At 48.7% G+C, this 20,913-nt stretch overlaps 7 protein-coding genes across 7 annotated transcripts; 4 read left to right on the forward strand and 3 right to left on the reverse strand.

Moving 5' to 3' along the window:
- Window positions 1-544: 544 nt before the first annotated feature.
- FMAN_05840 (uncharacterized protein) lies at window positions 545-2,278 on the forward strand (the record flags this gene model as incomplete). Its single annotated transcript, XM_041827455.1, has 1 exon — window positions 545-2,278. One exon carries the CDS (start codon window positions 545-547, stop codon window positions 2,276-2,278), a length of 1,734 nt encoding a protein of 577 aa, XP_041678416.1.
- Window positions 2,279-2,763: 485 nt separating this feature from the next.
- Window positions 2,764-3,486, reverse strand: FMAN_05839 (uncharacterized protein; the record flags this gene model as incomplete). Its single annotated transcript, XM_041827456.1, has 1 exon — window positions 2,764-3,486. One exon carries the CDS (start codon window positions 3,484-3,486, stop codon window positions 2,764-2,766), a length of 723 nt encoding a protein of 240 aa, XP_041678417.1.
- A 3,933-nt stretch (window positions 3,487-7,419) lies between these two features.
- FMAN_05838 (putative CAP20-virulence factor) lies at window positions 7,420-8,019 on the forward strand (the record flags this gene model as incomplete). Its single annotated transcript, XM_041827457.1, has 2 exons — window positions 7,420-7,476; window positions 7,528-8,019. The coding sequence occupies 2 exons, from the start codon at window positions 7,420-7,422 to the stop codon at window positions 8,017-8,019; spliced, it is 549 nt and encodes a 182-aa protein (XP_041678418.1).
- Window positions 8,020-9,861: 1,842 nt separating this feature from the next.
- FMAN_05837 (putative FET3-cell surface ferroxidase, high affinity) lies at window positions 9,862-11,955 on the reverse strand (the record flags this gene model as incomplete). Its single annotated transcript, XM_041827458.1, has 5 exons — window positions 9,862-10,087; window positions 10,144-10,369; window positions 10,423-10,999; window positions 11,056-11,550; window positions 11,608-11,955. 5 exons carry the CDS (start codon window positions 11,953-11,955, stop codon window positions 9,862-9,864), a joined length of 1,872 nt encoding a protein of 623 aa, XP_041678419.1.
- A 2,834-nt stretch (window positions 11,956-14,789) lies between these two features.
- On the forward strand, window positions 14,790-16,012 carry FMAN_05836 (uncharacterized protein; the record flags this gene model as incomplete). The annotated part of the gene is made up of 4 exons (XM_041827459.1): window positions 14,790-14,945; window positions 15,000-15,439; window positions 15,492-15,690; window positions 15,740-16,012. 4 exons carry the CDS (start codon window positions 14,790-14,792, stop codon window positions 16,010-16,012), a joined length of 1,068 nt encoding a protein of 355 aa, XP_041678420.1.
- Window positions 16,013-16,149: 137 nt separating this feature from the next.
- On the reverse strand, window positions 16,150-17,627 carry FMAN_05835 (uncharacterized protein; the record flags this gene model as incomplete). Its single annotated transcript, XM_041827460.1, has 2 exons — window positions 16,150-16,745; window positions 16,799-17,627. The coding sequence occupies 2 exons, from the start codon at window positions 17,625-17,627 to the stop codon at window positions 16,150-16,152; spliced, it is 1,425 nt and encodes a 474-aa protein (XP_041678421.1).
- Window positions 17,628-18,619: 992 nt separating this feature from the next.
- Window positions 18,620-20,608, forward strand: FMAN_05834 (uncharacterized protein; the record flags this gene model as incomplete). The annotated part of the gene is made up of 1 exon (XM_041827461.1): window positions 18,620-20,608. The coding sequence occupies one exon, from the start codon at window positions 18,620-18,622 to the stop codon at window positions 20,606-20,608; it is 1,989 nt and encodes a 662-aa protein (XP_041678422.1).
- Between the last annotated feature and the right edge of the window lie 305 nt (window positions 20,609-20,913).

Genomic DNA, 20,913 nt, shown 5'->3' on the forward strand with positions numbered 1-20,913 from the left:
GATGAATTTACAAGCACGACAAATGCAGGGTCCTACGAGTAGAAATAGATAGAATAAGCCGTGGATGGCATTGGATCGAATTGATCCGTGGTGGAGGTTAGAGATGTTTAGTCAATGTTACATCAGCAGCTAAATTGTGGTGGTTTGCTTTGCATGGAGCCCCCATGGACCTAGAATGGAATGGTCCCCAATATTTTTGGTTTGCTAAGGCTGACCAAGGCGATGAATGTCTAATAAGTGGAGATAATAACTAACGTAAGATCTGATATCCGTATTTCCGACTGTTGCCTACCCTAAACCTTCGTTTCGTCTTGGTACCTACCCATCTTAAGCTTTCATCTACGACCTTGTTCACTTCATTGAAAGAAGTTCGTTGGAACATGGAAGTGATGCGCTCTTGCCACTTACATGTGGCTGTTTACTTAAACAAAACACTCCACACTTCTCGCTTTGGGATTTCTCCTCAGCATAGAACACACTCCAAATATTGACGAACCTCCTCCAAACATTGCGACAGTTCTATATCGATCGTCTATAACCACAAATGCCAGGACCGGTCACCATTCAGTCGCCCTGGTACGATAATGGCAGGCAACTCAAGGACCCAAGGCCTCGTTTGGAGTGGGACGAAGTCACAGAATGGGAGGAGGCGAATCTCTGCAACAAGATAACCATATTCGACTTGCCCCTCGAGTGCCCCTTTCCTCTCACCAACAGACGAAATGCTTGCGCCCTGATCGAAAATTTCCTAGACGCCGTCAGATACCACAGGGAACTATTTCCATACTGGCGCAGGCGCGCCATCAAGTACTTTATCTGGCATGAAATGTTCGTCATCAGGAACAACGACGAGTGGAAAGATTACAGGAACCACCCCCTGTACAAGCACCGTGACGTGCTCAGGCACTGGGCGAAGAAGCAATTCCATAATGCAATGGAACTTGCATCTGCTTTGCTGTTTGTCCTCCACGGACTCTATACCAATGACTGGGAGCTTGAGTTCCTCTTGAAGGGGCAGCAGAAACTCATCGATACATACAACATGTGTGATGTCAATATGACGATATGGAACAGGGACAAAATGCTCGACATCCTGTTCATTGAGTGCGAATGGCTCAAAGACACGCTCCTTGAAGCGCACATGAAGGAGAAGAAGGAGATGGATGAAGAGTGGGAGCACAGACAAACAAAGACACTCGAAGAAATGGAGATTTTTATCGATGAGTCACCAGAGCCTATGGACGAGGACGAGGACAAGGATAATAATAATGATAACGCTCAAGACAACGCTCAAGACAACGATCAAGACACCATCGATCTAGGCATCGATCAAGACAACGATCAAGACAACGGTCAAGACATCATCGATCTAGGCATCGATCTAGGCATCGATCTAGGCGCCACTCAGTACGTCGATATATGGGACAATATTGTCTCGAGGGCCCTTGCACACAAATGGGACGATCAAACTTTCGCCCAAGAATTAGAGAAACAGTATCAAAGGCAGGAAAAGGATCTTGTTCAATGGGACGCCCAATGCTACCATCAAGGTCTCAGCGATAGTCTCGTTCAAAGTATGGCTCAAATTCTCAAATATGACTTAGGGGACGCTCAGGATTTCGCTCTGCTGCGTGCTCAACGCATCGCTCAACGTCGCATTCAGGATGACAACGCAATGGAAGCTCGAGATATTGTTCAAGAAAGATTTAAGCAACGTAATCGACGTCAGGCTCTAATTTGCGATCAAATCCGAGCCCAACGTCAGGCGCAGGGTCGCACTCGGGATCTCATTCTAAGCCATCAAAACAAGGATCAAGATATTGCTCGAAATAACGCTCAACGTATCGTTCAATATTTCGATCGGGAAACCCTCCAAAACACCATTCAGAATCTGTCACCGGGAAACACTGAAGATAGCGTTCAAGCTTTCATGAAAGGCGCCTATCAAGAGCTCGTCCAAGGCATGGCACCAGACAAGACTCAATATCAGCTCACTCAACGTCCCGCTCATCGGACCGTACAGGAGACCGTTCGAGAGACCACTCAAAATACAGCCAAGAAGAATGGTCAACAAGGAACCCAGAACAGCCTCCGGGATTTCACTGCAACGGCGCCTCATCGTCAACGAACAGAGTCGCAGGCTCCTGAAAAGCCAGTCAATACTGCTGTTCCACCCATAAACCCACGTCCTACTCTTCCATCGAGGCCAGTGGACGATGATGAGGATATATATGGTTATAGTGGGAACGAGGAAGACAACACTAAAAAGAAACAGTGAAGTCGCCGTTCAGGTTTCTGCACCATGACGGAGCCCGTCCTTGGAGCAACTTTTGCAAGGCAGTCTTGGTCATATGGCTGGTGCATAGGATCTAGAAGCACCCAAGGATTACATGTGGCGCTGAAGTCAATATCAAGAAACACACGCAGTTCACTCTTGAGAAGGTTATTCATGGCAAAGGAAGTGAATGCCGAGAGAATGATAAGGGACATGCTGATGCAGGCAGCGCTAAGGAGAAATCGTGTATGAGCACAATTACGTTACGTTAAGTTTAAGTTCGGGGTAAGGTTGGCAAGAGGCCTAGTATTCATAGGCATAACTACTGAACCTCATTATATCAGCTTTTAACGACATGGGTCCATGTCTAAGGACTAAAGCGTTTCCAACAACACCGCATTCCCAGTCCCACAAAAAAGCTGGAGGATGGGTACATCGTCAACAGTATAACTTGATAGAACGAAAGAGAATTAACATATGAGGAGTAGCTAAAGCTCCTCGACCCAAGTGTCTTCATCATCAATGTATCCCATACCGCGAAACAGACGCAGTGTCTTCGACGCCTGGGGGTCGCAGAGCAATACATCGTGTTGTCTCAGATACTCAGTGACCTCCTGATACACTTTCTCAGATCCGGCTTTCAGGGTAGACAATTCAATCTCCATAAGGTGAAGCTCCCCAGCTACTACATCATCCAGCTTCGCTTTGTGCCCTAGTATTCTTAACTTCCACTTGCCATCTGGGAATGGCCCGTAGGATACAAGGCCATCCCAGTCAATGTCGTCGTACTTTTCTGCAAATCGAACTTGGTCATCGCTCCAGATCTCTTGGGTTGTCTTGTCACAGAGGAGGTACCGCTGGGCACAAGTGAATGGGACGTTGTCGCCGTATCGATCATAGACGCAATGGGCGCCAGGAGGAATGCGCTCTGGTTTCTCATCGAAGCGGACCTTGATGACAGAAAATGGGTTTCCTTTGTTCGTCTTTGTGCGGAACATGACACCTTGTTGCGCATGAGTCGGGGGCATGGTGTCGAAATAGGTGATCGGATTGCGTTTGTAGGGTGGGCGAACTGTTTCCCCTAGTTTCTCGAGGACGGCTTCTCCATCACGATCACATAGTGACCACTGGAGATGTATTTCTTCATCGGTGGCTCGACTCAGAGACGAAGTCACAAACAGCGCAAAAGCAACAAGGTTGTAAAAAATCATATTGATGGAAATCGATTATAGTACAGCACCTAAAAGTAACCATACGAAATCTACCGAAGAAAGACAGGTAGAGAGAGATTGGGACTGACGGAAGGGAATATAAAGAGGAAAAGCAGCCGCAGTAGCAGTTGTACCACTTGGTAATACCATCTGAGTCACTGAATGTGTGACAAACATCTTTCTGTCTGTGCACACCATTTTGCTTTCGCGACAGTATCAATTACCGCGCATCGTGCAATCAATCCATAATTTTCGCATCTGACCGCGTTGAGGCCTGACGTTGATCGCCGATTGACAGGTCTTCACAACCAATTGAGCTGAAGTAGTTGAGCAGCTGACATTTCGATCCGCATCGAGCCGTCCCTTAGCAGGCGGAGATGTTCCTTCATGTCAGAACTAAAGTGAAACATTGGAAGATCCCCAAGAGAGCTGGCGCAACTACCGCCGCTTGGATTCACGGTGTCCAGCGATGTGATTCGCAAAGCGAGTCCTGAATGTGGGTTGACAAGCTGTTGTAAGACAACAGGTGACCATGATGGTGAAAGCAGTGTTGCTTTGTGAAAAGTGAAGGTTATCGTTATATGGACTTTTGACAGTATCCCTGATAATGCGCTAAGTGAGTTTCGAAATTAGACCAGTCATACTTGCAAATCTCAAGATCCGTGAATCTTCAGGCATTGGGAATTAGAGTCGAATATTTCGAGACTGGGATATGGCTTGCGCCGCGATGATGCAGGGAAACAAGCCCAAAAGAAAGGCCATGAACTATGATTATCGGAAACAAGCCGAATTTGAGGGTCTTGCATGTGGTCCAAGATAATCCGAAGAGCCCTTGTAAGTCAGATCAATCAAATCAAGCGGATCTCCGACGCATGAGCACAAGCATGAAGAGGAAGGGAACATGCAAGTTATGTAGGGCTGTTGACTAGCCCGAAATCAGATGCTAGGTGTAGAGGCCCACATTGACCGACGGAAGCTATCGTGCTGGGGTTGAGCTACCACGATCACGATAGGTATAGCGATAACGAAATAACGAAAAGATTTGTTTTCGACATGTGATATTGAGGGGACGAGTGGCCCTGGCCGTGGGGCTTCGTGAGTCGCTCACCAGAGACGCAGAGAAACGGCGTTTCAAGAAAATATGCATCCTGTCGTGATCACGATACACTGAAATGACGCGGCGCAAATTTGGTGAAGCCTGAGAGGAAGATTCCCACCGCAGAAGACGAAGAAGAGTCGTGAAGAAAGAATATGGCAATCATGTAAAGTGTGAATGCTTGACTGGTCACCCTGTGCGCCGACCAACAGTTAGTTGCGCAGAGGAACGTGTGTGCTAGTTAGAGAGAGGAATGCTGGCGTTTTCCACTGGTGATCACTTGAAGATCGTGAGATTTTGTGTTGCCGAGCTTGCGCAATGAGCCGTTGAACATGCTGTCGATCAGGGTTACACAAGCGCACCCGTCTGCTTGATTTGAGACTTTCAAGGGGGCACTCACGTCTATCAATTGATGAATTCATCGCCCATCACTCAGCCATCACTCAACATGTAATTCCTGACATGTGAAAGTAGCTGTAAGTGGGCCGTAGACGACTTCAGTGACAGGGTGCATGCCACGTAGCAGGGGACCCTTGGGGCTTTTGGGTGATCGGTCGATAAGGTAATAGAGCGATTTCGTTAACGTGATGAGGCTATGGAGCATGTGTCGAAAAAGGAATCGAGTTCGTAGCCACGAGACGGAGCCGCTTTTCTGGAAGCGACATTTAATTATTCCTTCTTCCCTTGGGATCCGAGGCCGGCCGTCGAGCTCGTGTCTGATATGAGGTTTAACCGCGGCAGCAGCTGGATTGCCTTTCGCCAAGTCGGCAGCAGAATGAGAGGTCTCTTATCAATGCGAATGCTTCACGTAGCGGCTACATCAAGAGTGATGAAAAATGCCCTTCCTACATATACGCGGACTGCTACCCTGTTTCCAAGTAGGTTTAGGGGTGAATAGCTGACAAGCTAAGTGCCTGCCACATGGCTGAGACTAGACGAGGCGACGATTGGTTCCTAGCGAAGGGGAGAGGAGGAGTTGCTGATCCGACCTGATCGTTGTTGCTAGGTTGAACGGATAGCTAAGGCTTGATAATGCCCGAGATAAGACATACGGAGTACGGACTGTACAGAGGAGGATTGGCCGTGGACCGAGCGCTTGCAGACGCAATGCGAGGGAACACAGACTTGGAAAAGCGTAGTGTTGAAACGCATCATGACGAAGATTGAGTTGTATCTGGTCCTCTATTGCATTGCATTGCATTGCATTGCGTGGTATTGCACTCCACGGAATTGGCCATTGGCCATTATCTCCGAGGAGAGGCAACGCTTCCACGAAGTTCATGTGCCAACTGTCCGAGCCCGCGGACTAAGTTGATAAGCCGGCTGTCGACAGTGGAGATATCAAAGTCTCCGAAGTAATAAGTCTCGCTCACTTGAATGTCATTTCGTTCGGAACACCCAAAAAGGAAGATATATTGTTTGCATCAAGAGCTCATTCTTGTTTGATTGGCGCCAAGGATGCGTGGCGTCGATGTAGAATTGCAATAGCTGCACTCCTTGATCTGATGAGAGGGGGATTCTATAGCTCAGGCTCTTTTGTTGGGGAGCTTTGAGTCGAACTGAATCTTGGTGTTGGTTACCTACCTATGTTTGGAGAACGGGAAACGTTATTGCTTGGAGAGTGGGGGGAGGGGCCACTTTCACATGTCATGGAGATCATTCCTGCCCTGCCTGCAGGGACATCAACGACCTTACGCGAGGAGCGGGGGTACGTACCTAATTAATGAGCTCCCGTCTTCGCGGGGCGAGCCATTTGATCGAATTGGCTGTTGAGGAAAGAGATGAAACGAGGAATGAACACCCAGAGACAGGGCATGCGGCTGAGTCGAACGATTGCCTATCTTTTGGCTGTGATGGTGTCACAAAGGCCCAACAGCACCCCACCAATGCCTGCACTGACTGATACTGACTGATACCTACCGCTGTGGTCTTTGATGGGGGCTAAAAAGAATTGAAAAGCATGTATGTGGCTGAAATGGCATTCGAATAGCCTCAGTTAAAGACCCAGAGGAGATGTAACGGGATCAATCTTCAATATCTTCCTCATCCAATATCAAAAAAGGGAGGCTCACAAGAAACAAACTTGAATCAGCCACAAGATACGTAGTGCTAAGGTCAGTACGTCAAAGTATCCACTCAGCCCAAAATAGCTCTAAAGATACCTTGTCTAGTACAAGCACATGTTTGCGCATTTGCACATGCAAATTGGCTGCTCCCGTCCCTAACACTCACTCCTCCAAAATCCTCGCGATGGCAAAAAACAGCTGCACCTTGATATTTGCTGTATCGTAAAGGTGGGTTACTTTCCGGAATTTTCTAGCCCCCTACCTAAGTACTACCTACTAGACAGCACTTACAGCACACCCAAAGCGCATTTATTAACCTAGATAGGCCCTTTCCTCTTCATTTTCCCTTCTTCCTCCGACTTCTTTTACACCAAAAACTGTAGGTACTGAGCTTCCATACTGTGGCGTCCCACCAACATCATCTCCCTCCTCTCCCTCCTCTCACCTCAGACGTAACCCACACACAGATACACTCTCCCCATCTTCCTCGTCCATCCTGTTCCCTTTTATTAGCCTCTGCAGGTCCCCCTCAATTGCGACCATCCTACTTTCACACCTTCTTCTCCTCTGTTCATCTATCCTACACCATCACATCCCACCTGAAGCTCCTCTTGGAAAGAAAATAGCCGTTCCTGACTCGAAATCAAGCTCATCTACCACTCGTCATCGAACGTCATCACGATTTCGACAAGCAATTGACTTTATCTCGAACCTCGCGACTTCATCACTTGCACCGATTCTTTGCGAGCAACCCTAAAAACAAAAGCTACCATGTCTCACCAAGTTAACGGCGACGTGAGCGCTGCTCAGTATTCTGCTTTCGTCCAGGTAATTGTGGAATAGCTCATCGCTTCGCGACCCAACCTAACCTGTTTGCAGCATCTCCTCAACTACCCTGTCATTAGCGACGGCGTCCACACCTTCAAGTCCAACGAATTCGGCCAGCGCTCCATCAAGCTCACCGACGCCGCTTACCAGACCTTCGCCGCTCCCGTCGTCCCCTACTTCGCCAAGCCTTACCAATATGTCTCTCCCTATGTCCAGAAGGTCGATTCCCTAGGCGACAAGACCCTCGACCGTATCGACGAGAAGTTCCCCGTCGTCAAGAAGCCCACCGATGAACTCTACCAAGATACCCGCGCTCTCATCCTCTTCCCAATTCAGAAGGGTCTTGAGGGTAAGGACCATGTCTTCCAGGTCTACAACTCTGAGATCAAGAAGGTCGAGCAAGGAGGCCTCGTCGCGCACGGAAAAGCTGCCGTTACCACCGTCCTCGTCGTTAGCAACGAGACGCTCTCTTGGTTGAGCTCTTTCCTGCACCAGAAGAAGGCCGAGACCACCACTGCCGTCAACGAGAAGATCAACCAGTAAACGTCTCACTCTCACTCAATGACCATGGGACCGCGAGCCTGATGTGATGACCGTCCTCAGCTGGATCATACCTATACCCCTCCCTGTTTTCCTTTTACTCGGAATTATTTCTTGAAACCATGGCATTTCCCGCTGTACTTCTTTTTCTTTACTGATTCTTGGAGTTTTGAATGATATGGGGGCATACACCGTTGCAAATCAGCTTATGACTCTCGGAATTGTCTGATGCGCCTCTTTGGTCGCGCTGAAAACATGATTTCAATGGTTGTTTCAGCCCCGAGAAACAACGATGTTGAATTCGATGTGCATCTCTTCCTGTCATGTCTCATCGGCGCAATGCGGGTTGTCTGCCTCCCGTGTCTCTTGTTTCTCTCTTCCCGCTTCAGGATTTTTAGCGGATGATGGGGTGGCTAGCGAAAGGTGCTGATGAGACATGATGATCAGACGATTGTGTATCCTCGAGATGTGTACATGAGGGATAGCCCGCGGCGAGGGGGTTCAGATCGTCAAAATGATGTGGACTTCGAAAGACTTGAAAACGACTTAATAGATTTTTTTTGTATTCTAAAGTGAAAATTGAGTGTCATACTGGACCCTGTCTTTCCTGAACGGGTGAGTGATAACCAAATTTGTATGCAATAGGAGACACAAACTTGAAGGAGTGAAACAAAAGAACTTGTCAGCTTATAGTACCATGGCCGTGATGCAGTCGTTGTTCTTAATTCCGTCTACCATCACAATGGTACGTGATAGCGCCTAAGCCCATGATCACCTGAAGATTTAGGTAGTACACAATCTGGTGATGTCCAGGAAAGTCTATCGACTTGTGTCAGACTGTCTGAGGAAGCAGATAGCCACGGTAGGATCATCAAATAAACATTAATTAAGTTGAGAATCTCGCCAAGTAGGCTGAAGGAACAATATGACCGGATTCGCACTGCAGTTAAGCTGGCTGTTCTTCTACTATCATCCAACGGGAGTAAATTTCCCTGCGTTCATATCAACAGCAGCTCTATATAATAGACGCAGCCATGAATATCAATGATGTTTCACCGAGGAGCCTCACACAAGAACAAAGAAACTAGTTCCTATAACTGAAATGAGAGCGGCCGGTACTTGATTTACCATGCACAGCTCTACTATTGCCAGAGCCAGATACCCGCGAGACTCAAAGGCATCTTGGACAGAAGGAGAGCAACTAACTGAGACAAGGAGAAACCGAGCCAAGTCTCAGGATACTAGGAGTAACGTAGTTTGTTATGACTCCATTGTAGGTACCGGGAGCCTGGTATCTAATATATACCATTCTACTATTGACGATGGTTTCGGCACCGAGCTCATCGGGCCAGATACTAAGACTTATAGCAAGACCCCGACCAAGCTCAGGATGTTTGGCCAAACTTAGACTCCTTTGATCCCCATGGACGAAGCATTGTCACTTCCCACTCACAGATCAGCTCTTCGGCTAATTCCTTGAGCAGACTGACTTATACAATTCCCTAGTACCCAGACAAATCTGGACAGACCGAAGCGATTGACTATGCGGCTCGATCATATTTCTTTATCTTGTGACAACTAAACTTTCGTCAACGATCCCTGAGTTATGCGAGCTTCTTAAAAATATAATATACTGTGGACAATGGATCTTCTAACGGGAGCTAAGTAGATAACGGAAGACTGGACCGTAGTTCAGGACACCGAAATATCATTGCTGAAGATGAAACTACACAGTAACAAGTAGCAAAATGGTATATTCAAAGACTAGTACATATTATCAAATTTAAAAAGCCTTGGAAGCAAGGCCGCTGAGCTGCAGGAAGACATGGACGTCCAACCCACCAATCAGTGACTTCTCGCATCACCAGAAGGGGAGACAACTGTCTCCTGAAGTCCCTTGTGAGCAGGGCTGCCGTCACCTGAGTCACTGCCATCAACGATACCAGCGCTGAGAGCGCCGGCACTGGTTGGGTCGATAGGTGCAGAAAATCCATACCATGCCACGACGGCGACACCCAGGATACCACAGATACAGCTGAAGACAAGAGCGACGATACCACGAGGAGTGAATCTTCAAAGAGCGTCAGTGCATCAGCCTCGAAAAGCAATGGGAGTAGAGAGACTTACCCAGCAGGCAGAGCCTTGGCAGGTTTATTCTCGCCAGTAAGGTCAAGGAAGTTCTCAGTATTAGCAGCCGCATTTCCCTTGGTAGGCATATCAGCAGCGGCGCAGGCATCCAGGTGGTTCTTGGGGACCTGGATGGTCTCTTGAAGAGTAAGAGGGTCTTCGACGAAGGTGGCGATGAGACCAGACACCACATGCCATTCAATGTGGCAATGGAACAGCCAGACACCTGGAGAGAGTTAATCCTGCGAATCCCTTCTTAAATTGAGTTTTGGCACATACCTGGGTTGTCGGCCTTGAAACGCATAACAATGTTACCGTTGGGATAGATGACAAGAGTATCACGTCGCATAGGAGTTTTGGGCAAATCAGCTTCAGTAACATTGGCATCGGCCCAGACACCAGCCTCCTCTTCGGAACGGTAGATGGATTGGAAAGCGTGTCCGTGAAGATGGAAAGGGTGACGACCCGAATCGAGATTGTTCACGACAATTTGTACAATCTCGTTCTTCTTAAGGACCATTGAGTGTGTGTAAGTGCCATAAACACTTGGATCCTCGGCGTCCTTGCCTGCACTGAGGGCGGTATACAGAGTGGGAACCTTGGCTTCGACGTAGGTAATGTTGTTGAACCAGGCGTAGTTGGCCCCATCCTTGAGGTTTTCCATCTTGACATCAAGAGTGAACTCCTGGTCAGGTTTTCCAAGAATGCCCATCTTGTCGTATGGAACAAGCTTCATGTCATCGTGAGGATCCAAAGCGTCAACAGTAGCGGCGTCTGGCTTGTCGGCCTTTTCATCATAAACGAGCCAGCCGGTGGCATTGTAGTTCAGGTCCGGAGGCAGGACATCAAAAAGAGTCTATATGAGATTATCAGCTTGTGCTTCAGCATCATTTTTAGACTAGCGGCACTCACAGTATCCATGCTGGCGACAATTGGGAAGTTCTTGGAAGTGTCCTTTTTGGTGGTGAGCAAAAAGCTGACACGCTGAGCAGCGGAGATGTAGATCATCTCTGCCTCAGCCTCCTCGGTGTAAATACCATCGACCTCAACAATGCGCATCTTGTGACCCTCAAACCAGAGATACTGGCCAGCAAAAGCACCTATGTTGATCGTACGGAACAGGTAGGTTGTTTCGGGCTTGACAGACATTGTGAAGTTGGTGGTTTCGTTCATCAAGGCATTGTTGGGCACGGGCTCTGCACCTGAGGGGTTGGCCTTGCTCATGAACTTGGGAATCATGGACTGCATCTCGTCGTGATACCAATCAGAAAGAGAAAAGATAACCTCTTCATCGTACTTATCCTTGTAGGGGAAATATTTATCGTGAACGATGAAGGGAGCACGCAGACCGTCAGGGTATTGAGCAGCAGTGTGACTGTGATACCAATAGGTACCTGGCTGCTCGACCTGTGTGGATGTGTTAATCAAATATAGAGAGACAGAGAGGATCTTGAGCATTCTTACAGTGAAGTTATATGTAAAGCTGGTTCCAGGAACAATTGGACATTGACTAACACCAGCAGGGCCATCCATATGGGTAGTGCCGTTCATGTAGAGACCATGGAAATGCAGAGAAGTCGATTGGTTGCCCAGGTTATTGTGAGCATTGATGATGACCCGATCACCAATGTCAACCTCGATTGTAGGGATTGGCCACTTGCCATTGATGCCAATGACTGGGCGCTCGAAAGCATTGTCAGGATTAGCTCTGACCCAGCCAATATCAAAATCAAACTTTCTGGTAGCTGCAGAAGCGAGATGGGGAAGGGCGAGAAGCAATGCTGCCTCAACTGATAAAGAGTTGAGAAGCATTCTGAAGATGTGAGGGCCCAAGTCGTCCCAGCCTCAGCAGCTTGAACTACACAAGATACGATGGTGAGGATGAGAGACAAGATGAAGGAGGGGAGGGACAGGCCCAAGAAGGGAGGTATAAGAGCTTGGGAGCTTGTAAGACACTGGTGGGAAGCAGATGTCAAGAGGCAAAAAGAAGAACTGGGATAGAACAGATTGGATAGATTAGATGGATAAAACCGGAAGTAGATTGAGTATAAGATGGGGGTTGGTGGGATGATCAATTTACGGTACGGACATGGGGAAAAGAAGATGCATGCACAGATTCTTGGTCAGAGTTTGGGTAGCACCAACACCAGAAAAGTAGGTAGTAGTACTCCGTCAGTAAAAGGTGATACCGAGAGCCGAAGAAAAGTCAAGAAATCGCCTAAAGATGATCCAGCTACTGAAATGTCTAGTCTACCTTGGTACCTAGGTAATGACCCTTGCTATTCCATCCATGCATGCTATGGACATAATTCGGGAAGAACGTCTGACTAGCGAGTCAATTCTGCGGCGCCAAACGTGGTTGACACACAGAAATGAAGCTGGCGCATGATGATTGATAAAAATGCTGGAATGAGCTGATGAGGAGGGTCAAGGCTTTGGGCTGAACCACAACTGCGGAATCGGCGCGCGTGTAGAGCAGGAGCGTGAATGTGATCGTTCTAGACGAGCAGGGATCGGCCTACTCTGTCTGTACAGATGGATAAGATGAGCAGCTGTTGATCCATCGTGGCTTGACAAGGCTTGAAACCATCGAGAAATACCATCCAAGTGCGAGGTCGAAGGGTTCAGGTGGAGGAGTCATTAACGGTAGAAGGCTAGTGGAGACCTACTCGATTCCACTCCTTTCTCCTTTCGGCTAGTGGAATGCTGAGTGATGACTCCACTCTGAGCTTCATCTTATCAATCGCAACCTCTTCCTCGTGTTCCTCTCTCTCCTTCAATGCCGCTAAAGCTTCTTGACATATGATTCGCTTCGAAACAGGCCAAAGAATTGAGTTCTTCCCAAGTGGCACCACATTTTTCGGCACAGACACTCCCGATCCCTGGAAGCTCATCCAAGGGTCCACGATCTTTCTTTTCTCTCCCTGCAGAGTGTCTAGTGTACATACATAGACCCTGCCCAGCCTGCCTATCTTGTGCCAAGCCGGGTCACCCACAGCTATCACAGGCGCTGCAGCCTCTTGGCGATCGCTTCTACCCTCCAAATACCGAGGACTCTTGGCTCTGTCCATCCAGTTTTCGATCAGAAGCAAAATGCATTTCTAGAGTGAACGCTTCTAACGACTTATCTTGGTTTCAAGGAACAGGAAGTCCTTGCGAAAAAGAGGATCCAGCGACATACCAAAGCCGAAAACAGCAGCCACATGGTCTCGATTTGACTTGGACGATCATGAGTGGGCCCTTCAACGGTCGAGAAGCCATTCCATGGTACCAGCAACCAAAGAGTGGTCTGACAACGGACAAGCCTTAGCATCACAAGCGAACCCGAGATCTTGACGAGCCATGCAACTCAGAATTTTCAGCCGCGGCCTTCTCCAAGTCTAATCCTTGATGCTATCTCGTTTAGCTTGCCTTTGTCACCCGCCGTTGCTCCGGATCAGATAATGATTATCTCCTGATCTTTTTGATATGATAACTTTGATTTTGAATCGGAAGGTCATAACACCCTCGACCCTCAGCCGCTTGCCTAGACGCAGCTGCGTGGGTGCGGCTGAACTGTCACGACCATCCATCTCGACGGAACATCGCCGCTTCGAAGGGAGTGCAGTTGATAAGATTCCAAATTTGCCTCATCTGAAAGTCAGGGCTTGGACATCATACTTTCCAGAATACGGTGACCACAGCTTTACCGAATACTACCACAACGATCCATGTCAAGTCGATACAAGCACGAGCATATCGGCATTTGACTCTTGACTGGGATCCGAGGTCACATTGTGGGGTGCTATGAGACACCGAGCTATCCTAAGCTTCCACCAATGCAGCTTCATCAATGAGTCTTCTTCCGTTCTTGCCTTGGACCTGAATTTCGAGCTGTGCGGCCGGTTCAGCTCGAAGAAGTGTGTGCACAATGAGGGCCCCGAAGTCACTTCAAGTTAAACGTTAAGCATCAAAATAAGAAACAGCCCAATTGCGGGAAATCTAGGACATTCACACCCTTAATCTGCAGTCACAGAATTATCTGATTGATTGATTAAGGTCGCCCCATGAGGAAACATCCCACGTTACGGCAATTCCTTGCCGAGCGTCGACGAGCTAACTTAGCAGCAGCAAGCCACCAACCATCCAACAACCCAAACAAGCCCGATCATGGGCTGTTTTCTGACCATTGCTCCGGTACTCGGTAGCTCGAGTTGCATTCTCGACCAGGTTCTCATGCCCGATATTTTTTTACATTCCGCGCTTTACTCTGCTGATCCTTGCGGCATCTCAAAAGTGCAACTCGTCTAAGTATACGCTTAGCCAACAAGCTTAGCTTACAAGGTTGTTATGCGGATACTAAATCCGATCGTGTGTCTTCTGATCCCCTGATCGAGCTTTTCCTCTCGTAAGAGCAGAAAAAGTTATCAGATCGGCAGCCTGTGATGACTGGATCGCTCACAAGCTGCTCCAATCCTAAAACGAACCAAGTGTAACATCAAATCCAATATCTCCGTTACCACACCCTCTCCTTGACAATCTCATACTTCTCACTTGACTGTATCACCTTATACTTGAGCTTAAGACAGCTCCTCTCTTATCTTGAGCCCAACACAGCTCTCTCCCAAGTGACTCAACTGCACAACACAACGCTATCAACTGTCAACATGGCCGTAGACGTCTTTGCGGTTCCCGTCTTCCTTGTTGTATTCCGAGAGACTCTTGAGACAGTCATCATCGTTTCTGTCTTGCTTGCTTTCCTCAAGCAAACCCTTGACGGTCCCAATGGTGACATCAAAGTGTACAAACAGCTGAGACGTCAGGTAAATTAATAGAGATATCCCCCCACCTGCCATGGATGCTGACTAGAGTGACAGGTCTGGCTTGGAACGGGTATCGGTTTCTTCATCTGCTTGGTTGTCGCCGCTGCTGTCATTGGTGTCTTCTACACCGTTGGCAGGAACTCATGGGAGAAGAACGAGTACTACTACGAAGGTGCATTCTGTCTCTTTGCATCCCTAATCATCTCCGTCATGGGCGCAGCTCTGCTCCGTATCGGAAAGATGCAAGCAAAGTGGCGAGTCAAGCTGGCAAAGGCACTTGAATCGCCAATCAAAGCTGGTTCCAAGGGATGGTTCAAGCAGTTCATCGAGAAGTACGCTATGTTCGTCTTGCCTTTTGTCACCGTTCTTCGAGAGGGTATTGAGGCTGTCGTCTTCGTCGCTGGTGTTTCCTTTTCTGCTTCGGCCAAGTCTATTCCTCTTCCAACTGTTGTCGGCCTCTTTGCCGGTTGCTGTGTTGGCTATCTTCTTTACAAGTAAGTGCTATATATACAAGTGTGATGACCTTCAGCGACTAACTGGACCCAGGGGTGGTGCGAGCACCAAACTTCAACTCTTCCTCGTTCTCTCGACCTGCCTCTTGTACCTCGTCGGTGCTGGTCTCTTTTCTCGCTCTGTCTGGAGTTTCGAGATGGCCAAGTGGAACGAGTACATTGGTGGCGAAGCTGATGAGTTTGGAAACGGACCTGGTTCCTATGATATTGACCAGAGTGTCTGGCACGTCAACGTATGTCTTCATCTAACAAGCTCATCTCAATATCCTAACAAGTCTTTAGTGCTGTGCCTCCACCGAATCTATTCAGAACGGCTGGGGTATCTTCAACGCCATTCTTGGCTGGACAAACTCCGCTACTTATGGCTCTGTCATCTCCTATAACCTATACTGGATTTGCGTCATGATTGGTTTCATCATCATGCGTTTCAAGGAGACACATGGCAGATTGCCTTTCGGAAAAGCAAAGGCTCCTGCCAGTGCTGTTGATGATGCTGAGAGCCACGCAAGCTCAGCTCCAAAGAACACTGCAACAGAGAAGACTACTACCGCCTAAGAGAACATGTGAGAAGAGAGTCGAGGACTCATCTGCGGACGGCTCATTGTATAATTCACTTAGGTTTCTAACGACTCTACGAGTCTAGCTTGGTCTATATCCAGTTACACGCAACAAGCAAGTCTTGTTCTACCTTATCAATTTTCGGGAGTCCAATCCCATTCATCCGCCATAAACATAGCCTTTGCCATTTTGTCTACATAAAGTGCTCCTTCGTAGCGTAACCTTTGATCGTTGGCAATCGCACGTGTAAACTGAAACTTTTTGGGTGTGTTATCTCTGTCGTCGACAGCGTGTTCTCTCAGAGCCAGCCACGAGATTTCTGTCGGCCTCCTTTTCCACTCGGCATACGGTATCGCGATGACACCAGCTGAGAGCATTGACCGCATATAACTCAGGATTGGTTCCAGTCGAACTCGTAACCCGCAATTTGTATGATGCTTGTCAATCTGATAACTCGGGCACTGTTGAAGTGTTGAAAGGAGCTCCTCAATCTCGACCATCGCAGTGTCAGGAACCATGTTCAGCGACGCTGGGCTGTAGTCAACGAGGAAGAGCAAATTCTTGTTCACCAGGAATTTGAGCATTTGACCAAGCTGGTAAGAGTCACATGCCGCACTCGAGTCATACCCGAGCTTACACTGCCTCTCTCGAGACGAGAACAATGCGAGGAAATGCCGTTGGACAGAGGAGACGGTGTTGAGGATGCACTCACGCCTATGTCGGAGCTCCTCTGGACAACAATTAGCATTGCATCTGCACCTCGAGCCTTAGAGTTTCACTTACCCTCCAAGCCATCAGGCAGATTCCACCATGCAGCAGTCATATCAGCATCAGTATCATAAAACTCGCTCCAGAGAGTTGATCCTCGCATGATGAGTTCTCGAGTTGACTGTTGCAGGCGCATGGGTTGTCCTAATAGCCACGCGACCAAAACCTTTTGACGCAAGACCTGTTCTGTTTCTGTAGGCCGTCCGTCGTCACTGCGCAGAGGTTTGTTTGATGTCAGCGGCCATTTAAACTTGAGGTCTGTGTTCAGAACCCGAGCAACAGCTGCCACGCAATCAAAGCGATCAGCAACGATTGCCAGCGTGGTTACGTATGACATGGTTCCACGTGAAGTCTTTGTTGGCCGCTGGTGTATGATATTTAGAATATCTTCCATGGCATTTTCACGACCAGCCGCTTTGGTTGCATCGTCATCATCGGTGATGGGAATCCAGGGTAAGTCCCTGGCATCTGCCTCGTTGACTTTGATCTTAAGCTGGGCAAGCTTCTCATGTATATCTGAGATAAGCTTGGCTTCTCTGAATTGAGAGTTCGATAAGAGGTTTGAAAAGTACTTTGAATGCTTTTTCAAAGCTCCCAGATTGACCCGATATGCCACCCGAACTTTTGATTTCAAAGATGAGCGATCAGGGGGCTGAGTGCCAGCTTTTCTGCTGGCAGCAAGCTCAGCCTTGCGAGTTTTGTGGAGGGTACTGATGGAAGTCTCAAAGGTTACGTCCAAGACAATGTCACCAGCAGGGTCGATTTCTACCAGGGGAGGCAGATCTTTCTTAGAAGCCTCTGACCCGTCCGCCTCGGCGGATGTTGTAGTCCCAGACTCGCCCATTTGCTAGGTGATGGGTTTCTGTCGACATGGAGATGTCAGTCAGCCTGTGTAGAGGCCTGAAGTATTGAAAGGCCGAATGCCGGGTGTTGATAGTGTTTAGGTAGGTAGTTAAGAAAAAGTCTTTAAAGCGTGCTATTCATCGTGAAAATGATAAGATCTTAGGCTCTGCCCGGTTGGGATGACGTCCAAAGGTAGGTAGCCTGAGTACGTACCCCGCCACTGTGACGTTATAATCCGAACTCCGGGGAAACACTTCAGACAACAGAAGCCTTCGCTTTGGGTATTTTCCGTCGACATTCACATAAGAATTAGTTAAGATCACGGAAAGAGACTTATTCATCAAAGCTATACATCTTTACAGTTTGTATACCCCCAAATCCCCTTGTTGATTACCCTAGTAGGTGTTATGTGGACTGCTATAAGTGGTACGCCTGGGATTGTAAAGTTTCACGGAGTCAGCCACGGGCTCCCTGAGTCGTTGGTTTTAGCGGTTGAACGAAGATTCCCGCCCCTGACTCCCGATGGAATCCCCGCTAAATTCTCGTTGTGCCGCCTGAAGCCTGGGTGTTGTGGAACGTGATTGGGCAATCTTATCTAAGTGCGAGACCACCTTTGGTAGGCTCCACTTGGGAAGTCAATATCCAGTATCGTCACTTTCCGACGAGCAACTGAACACCCGATCCTTTATCCTTCACTCATTTCCATGGTCATGTTTTGTTCCGAGACTGACAGGATCATCTACTGAATTGGCTTGGATTATACGGCTCTCTGATTCTCATACAGACAACTCGACGGCTTTGTTTAGTCCTTCCACCCGAACAGGAATCAGCCAAATCCTATACCATCCGCTCCCTCACGCTATTAACTTTCCACAACTCGCCCGATGGCATTGCAGACTTTAGCCTGCACAGCGCTCCAGACCTTCAAGGGACGCTGATGACCGAGGACTGGAAAAGCCAGCTATATACAACCTTCTTTGTCGAGCATCGACAATGGCCCAATTTACTCGCGCCGTCGATTCAACAGCAACCCCTGCGATCCAGCTCCTTAAGATCTCAGCCCGACCGTTGACAACCCTGAATCGCTTCGCACATACAGACGCGCTACAGCGAGCACGAAGAAATAATAGACATATCGACTATACCCGGCTTACGACGTTCTATTCGACATGCGCGACATTGACCGGGAGTTCGCGACAGGCTGGGCTTACACGCCCGGGGTCGCAGCTTGGGGGATCCTCACCACTGGCAGTTGAAACACACGGTACACGAGGATTCCATACCTACTTTGTGACACATCTCCCTTCATCATCTGTCCATCCCGACTCTCGTCCTCGTGGGCCTGGCCATAAACTTCCTCGCGATGCTGCGACCCCTCACACCCCAAGCTCCGGCCCAGTCCCCGCTGTCGCCCCGCCTTATATCCCGTCAACCCGAGACTTGACTGTGGTACGCATTCCCATGCGGAGGGCAAAACACCATCTTGGTGTCGCGACAGATCGAGGAAGTCGTCCCTACAATGAAGATCGAGAACAGGCTGGTACCATCAGCCTTCCGGCCTTCGCCAAGAGAGCACCCAGAAGCGTGCAGCAGAAACCAGGGGAAGCTACAGCGGCGGATAGTGCTTGGGGAGACCCTCAAATATTCTACTTTGGCGTTTTCGATGGTCATGGTGGAATAGAATGCGCGGATTTCGTCCGGGATGAGCTACCAGGTTATATAGAAAAAGCCTCGGAAGAGTTCGGCCTGCAGAGCAGCTTGCGGAAGAGGAAGCCTGGTCGTGAGGGTATCCATAACCATCACCATGATCATAAGCACAAACAAGTTCGTCCATCACAGCCGATTCAGTCGACTAAGAGCCCCTCAACAAAACGTGAGGCGCTCGACGCTGTGCCCATGAAGGGGCCAGAAGAGGTTAAAAGCGAAATGAATGTCCCCAGCGCAAGCAATGGTGGCCTTTCCGATAAACCCGTACATGGGGAGCGCATACACAGCGCAGCATCGCCGGCTGCCCCAGTTTCAGACCTGGCCAAGGCGATTCGTATGGAGAAAAACTTGGTCAAGGAGTACAGAGAAACTATCGGTGGCTATTTCAGGCGCTTTCACCCCGAACACTTTGTTCTCTCGCGAGATGACAACCCAGGCGAAGGTCACAAGATCACGATAGAATCAGTGCTCACATACGCCTTCCTTCGTGCCGATCTCGACTTTGTGTCTGCCCAAGCTCGAAAGATAGACCCAAACGATACAAAAGGTGCCGATACTCCTGTTAATAACGATGAAGTCTTCGGTCACCCATCTACACCCTCTGGTCATGGTATAGGAGGCCCGGAGCGCTTTAAGGGCGGTTCGACGGCTTCTGTAGTACTTATCTCTACTCCAACGCCTGCTCCATTTTGGCACCCAGCCGCCCAGTCCACGTTGTTATGCGCCCATGTTGGCGACAGTCGTATTCTTCTTTGCGATACCGCCACTGGTTTAGCACAGCCTCTAACATCCGATCATCACCCTAGTACACCTACCGAAAGCCGCCGTTTGCGACGCTATGCACCTGCTGGGTCAATGGTTTCTGGCGATAGTTTCGGCGAGGAGCGCATTGCAGGCCTAGCCAACAGTCGTGCATTCGGAGACATGGGGAGTAAGCGTATTGGAGTCTCAGCTGAGCCAGAGCTTACACGAGTTGAGATGGGTCCTGCCCAGTATTCATTCCTTGTGCTGATGACTGATGGCATCTCTGGCACTCTGAGCGACCAAGAGATCGTCGATGTTGTCAAGGAAGCCCGTACGCCCGAAGATGGAGCTCGAAACATCGTTAAATACGCCACTGAAGTTTCTTCGGACGGCGACAACGCAACATGTCAAGTCGTCCGTCTAGGTGGTTGGGAGCGTCGATCTGAAGGCGGACTCGGCAGCTTGGGTACCAAGGAAATTCGCGACGCACGCATTGCAGAAGCTCAAGATCCGAGACGAGGAAAGAGGTAGTGGCACTACATTATCGCGGGGAGGCGTTTTTGTTTGGATACACGGTGGGAGAGAGTCTTTCAATGGCGGGATCACGGGCCAGAACCTACGATGGAGCATTCGGCTTTATTTTTAACTCGGGCATGTCAGCTTCTTTTATTCTCATTTGTACTGCATGGGATCAGGAGTTTTCAGGATTAACAGACGGCGACATAGCGTGCGCTCAGGGAGCAGCATCGCTTGGGCTATATCGCTTTGATACCCAGCCAAGATGGTAGATATGCAGCGTTAGATGAACGAGAATGTACGGTATTTCACAATGCTGC

This window comes from Fusarium mangiferae, assembly GCF_900044065.1.
Source record: "Fusarium mangiferae strain MRC7560 genome assembly, contig: FMAN_scaffold002, whole genome shotgun sequence".
Taxonomy (NCBI): domain Eukaryota; kingdom Fungi; phylum Ascomycota; class Sordariomycetes; order Hypocreales; family Nectriaceae; genus Fusarium; species Fusarium mangiferae.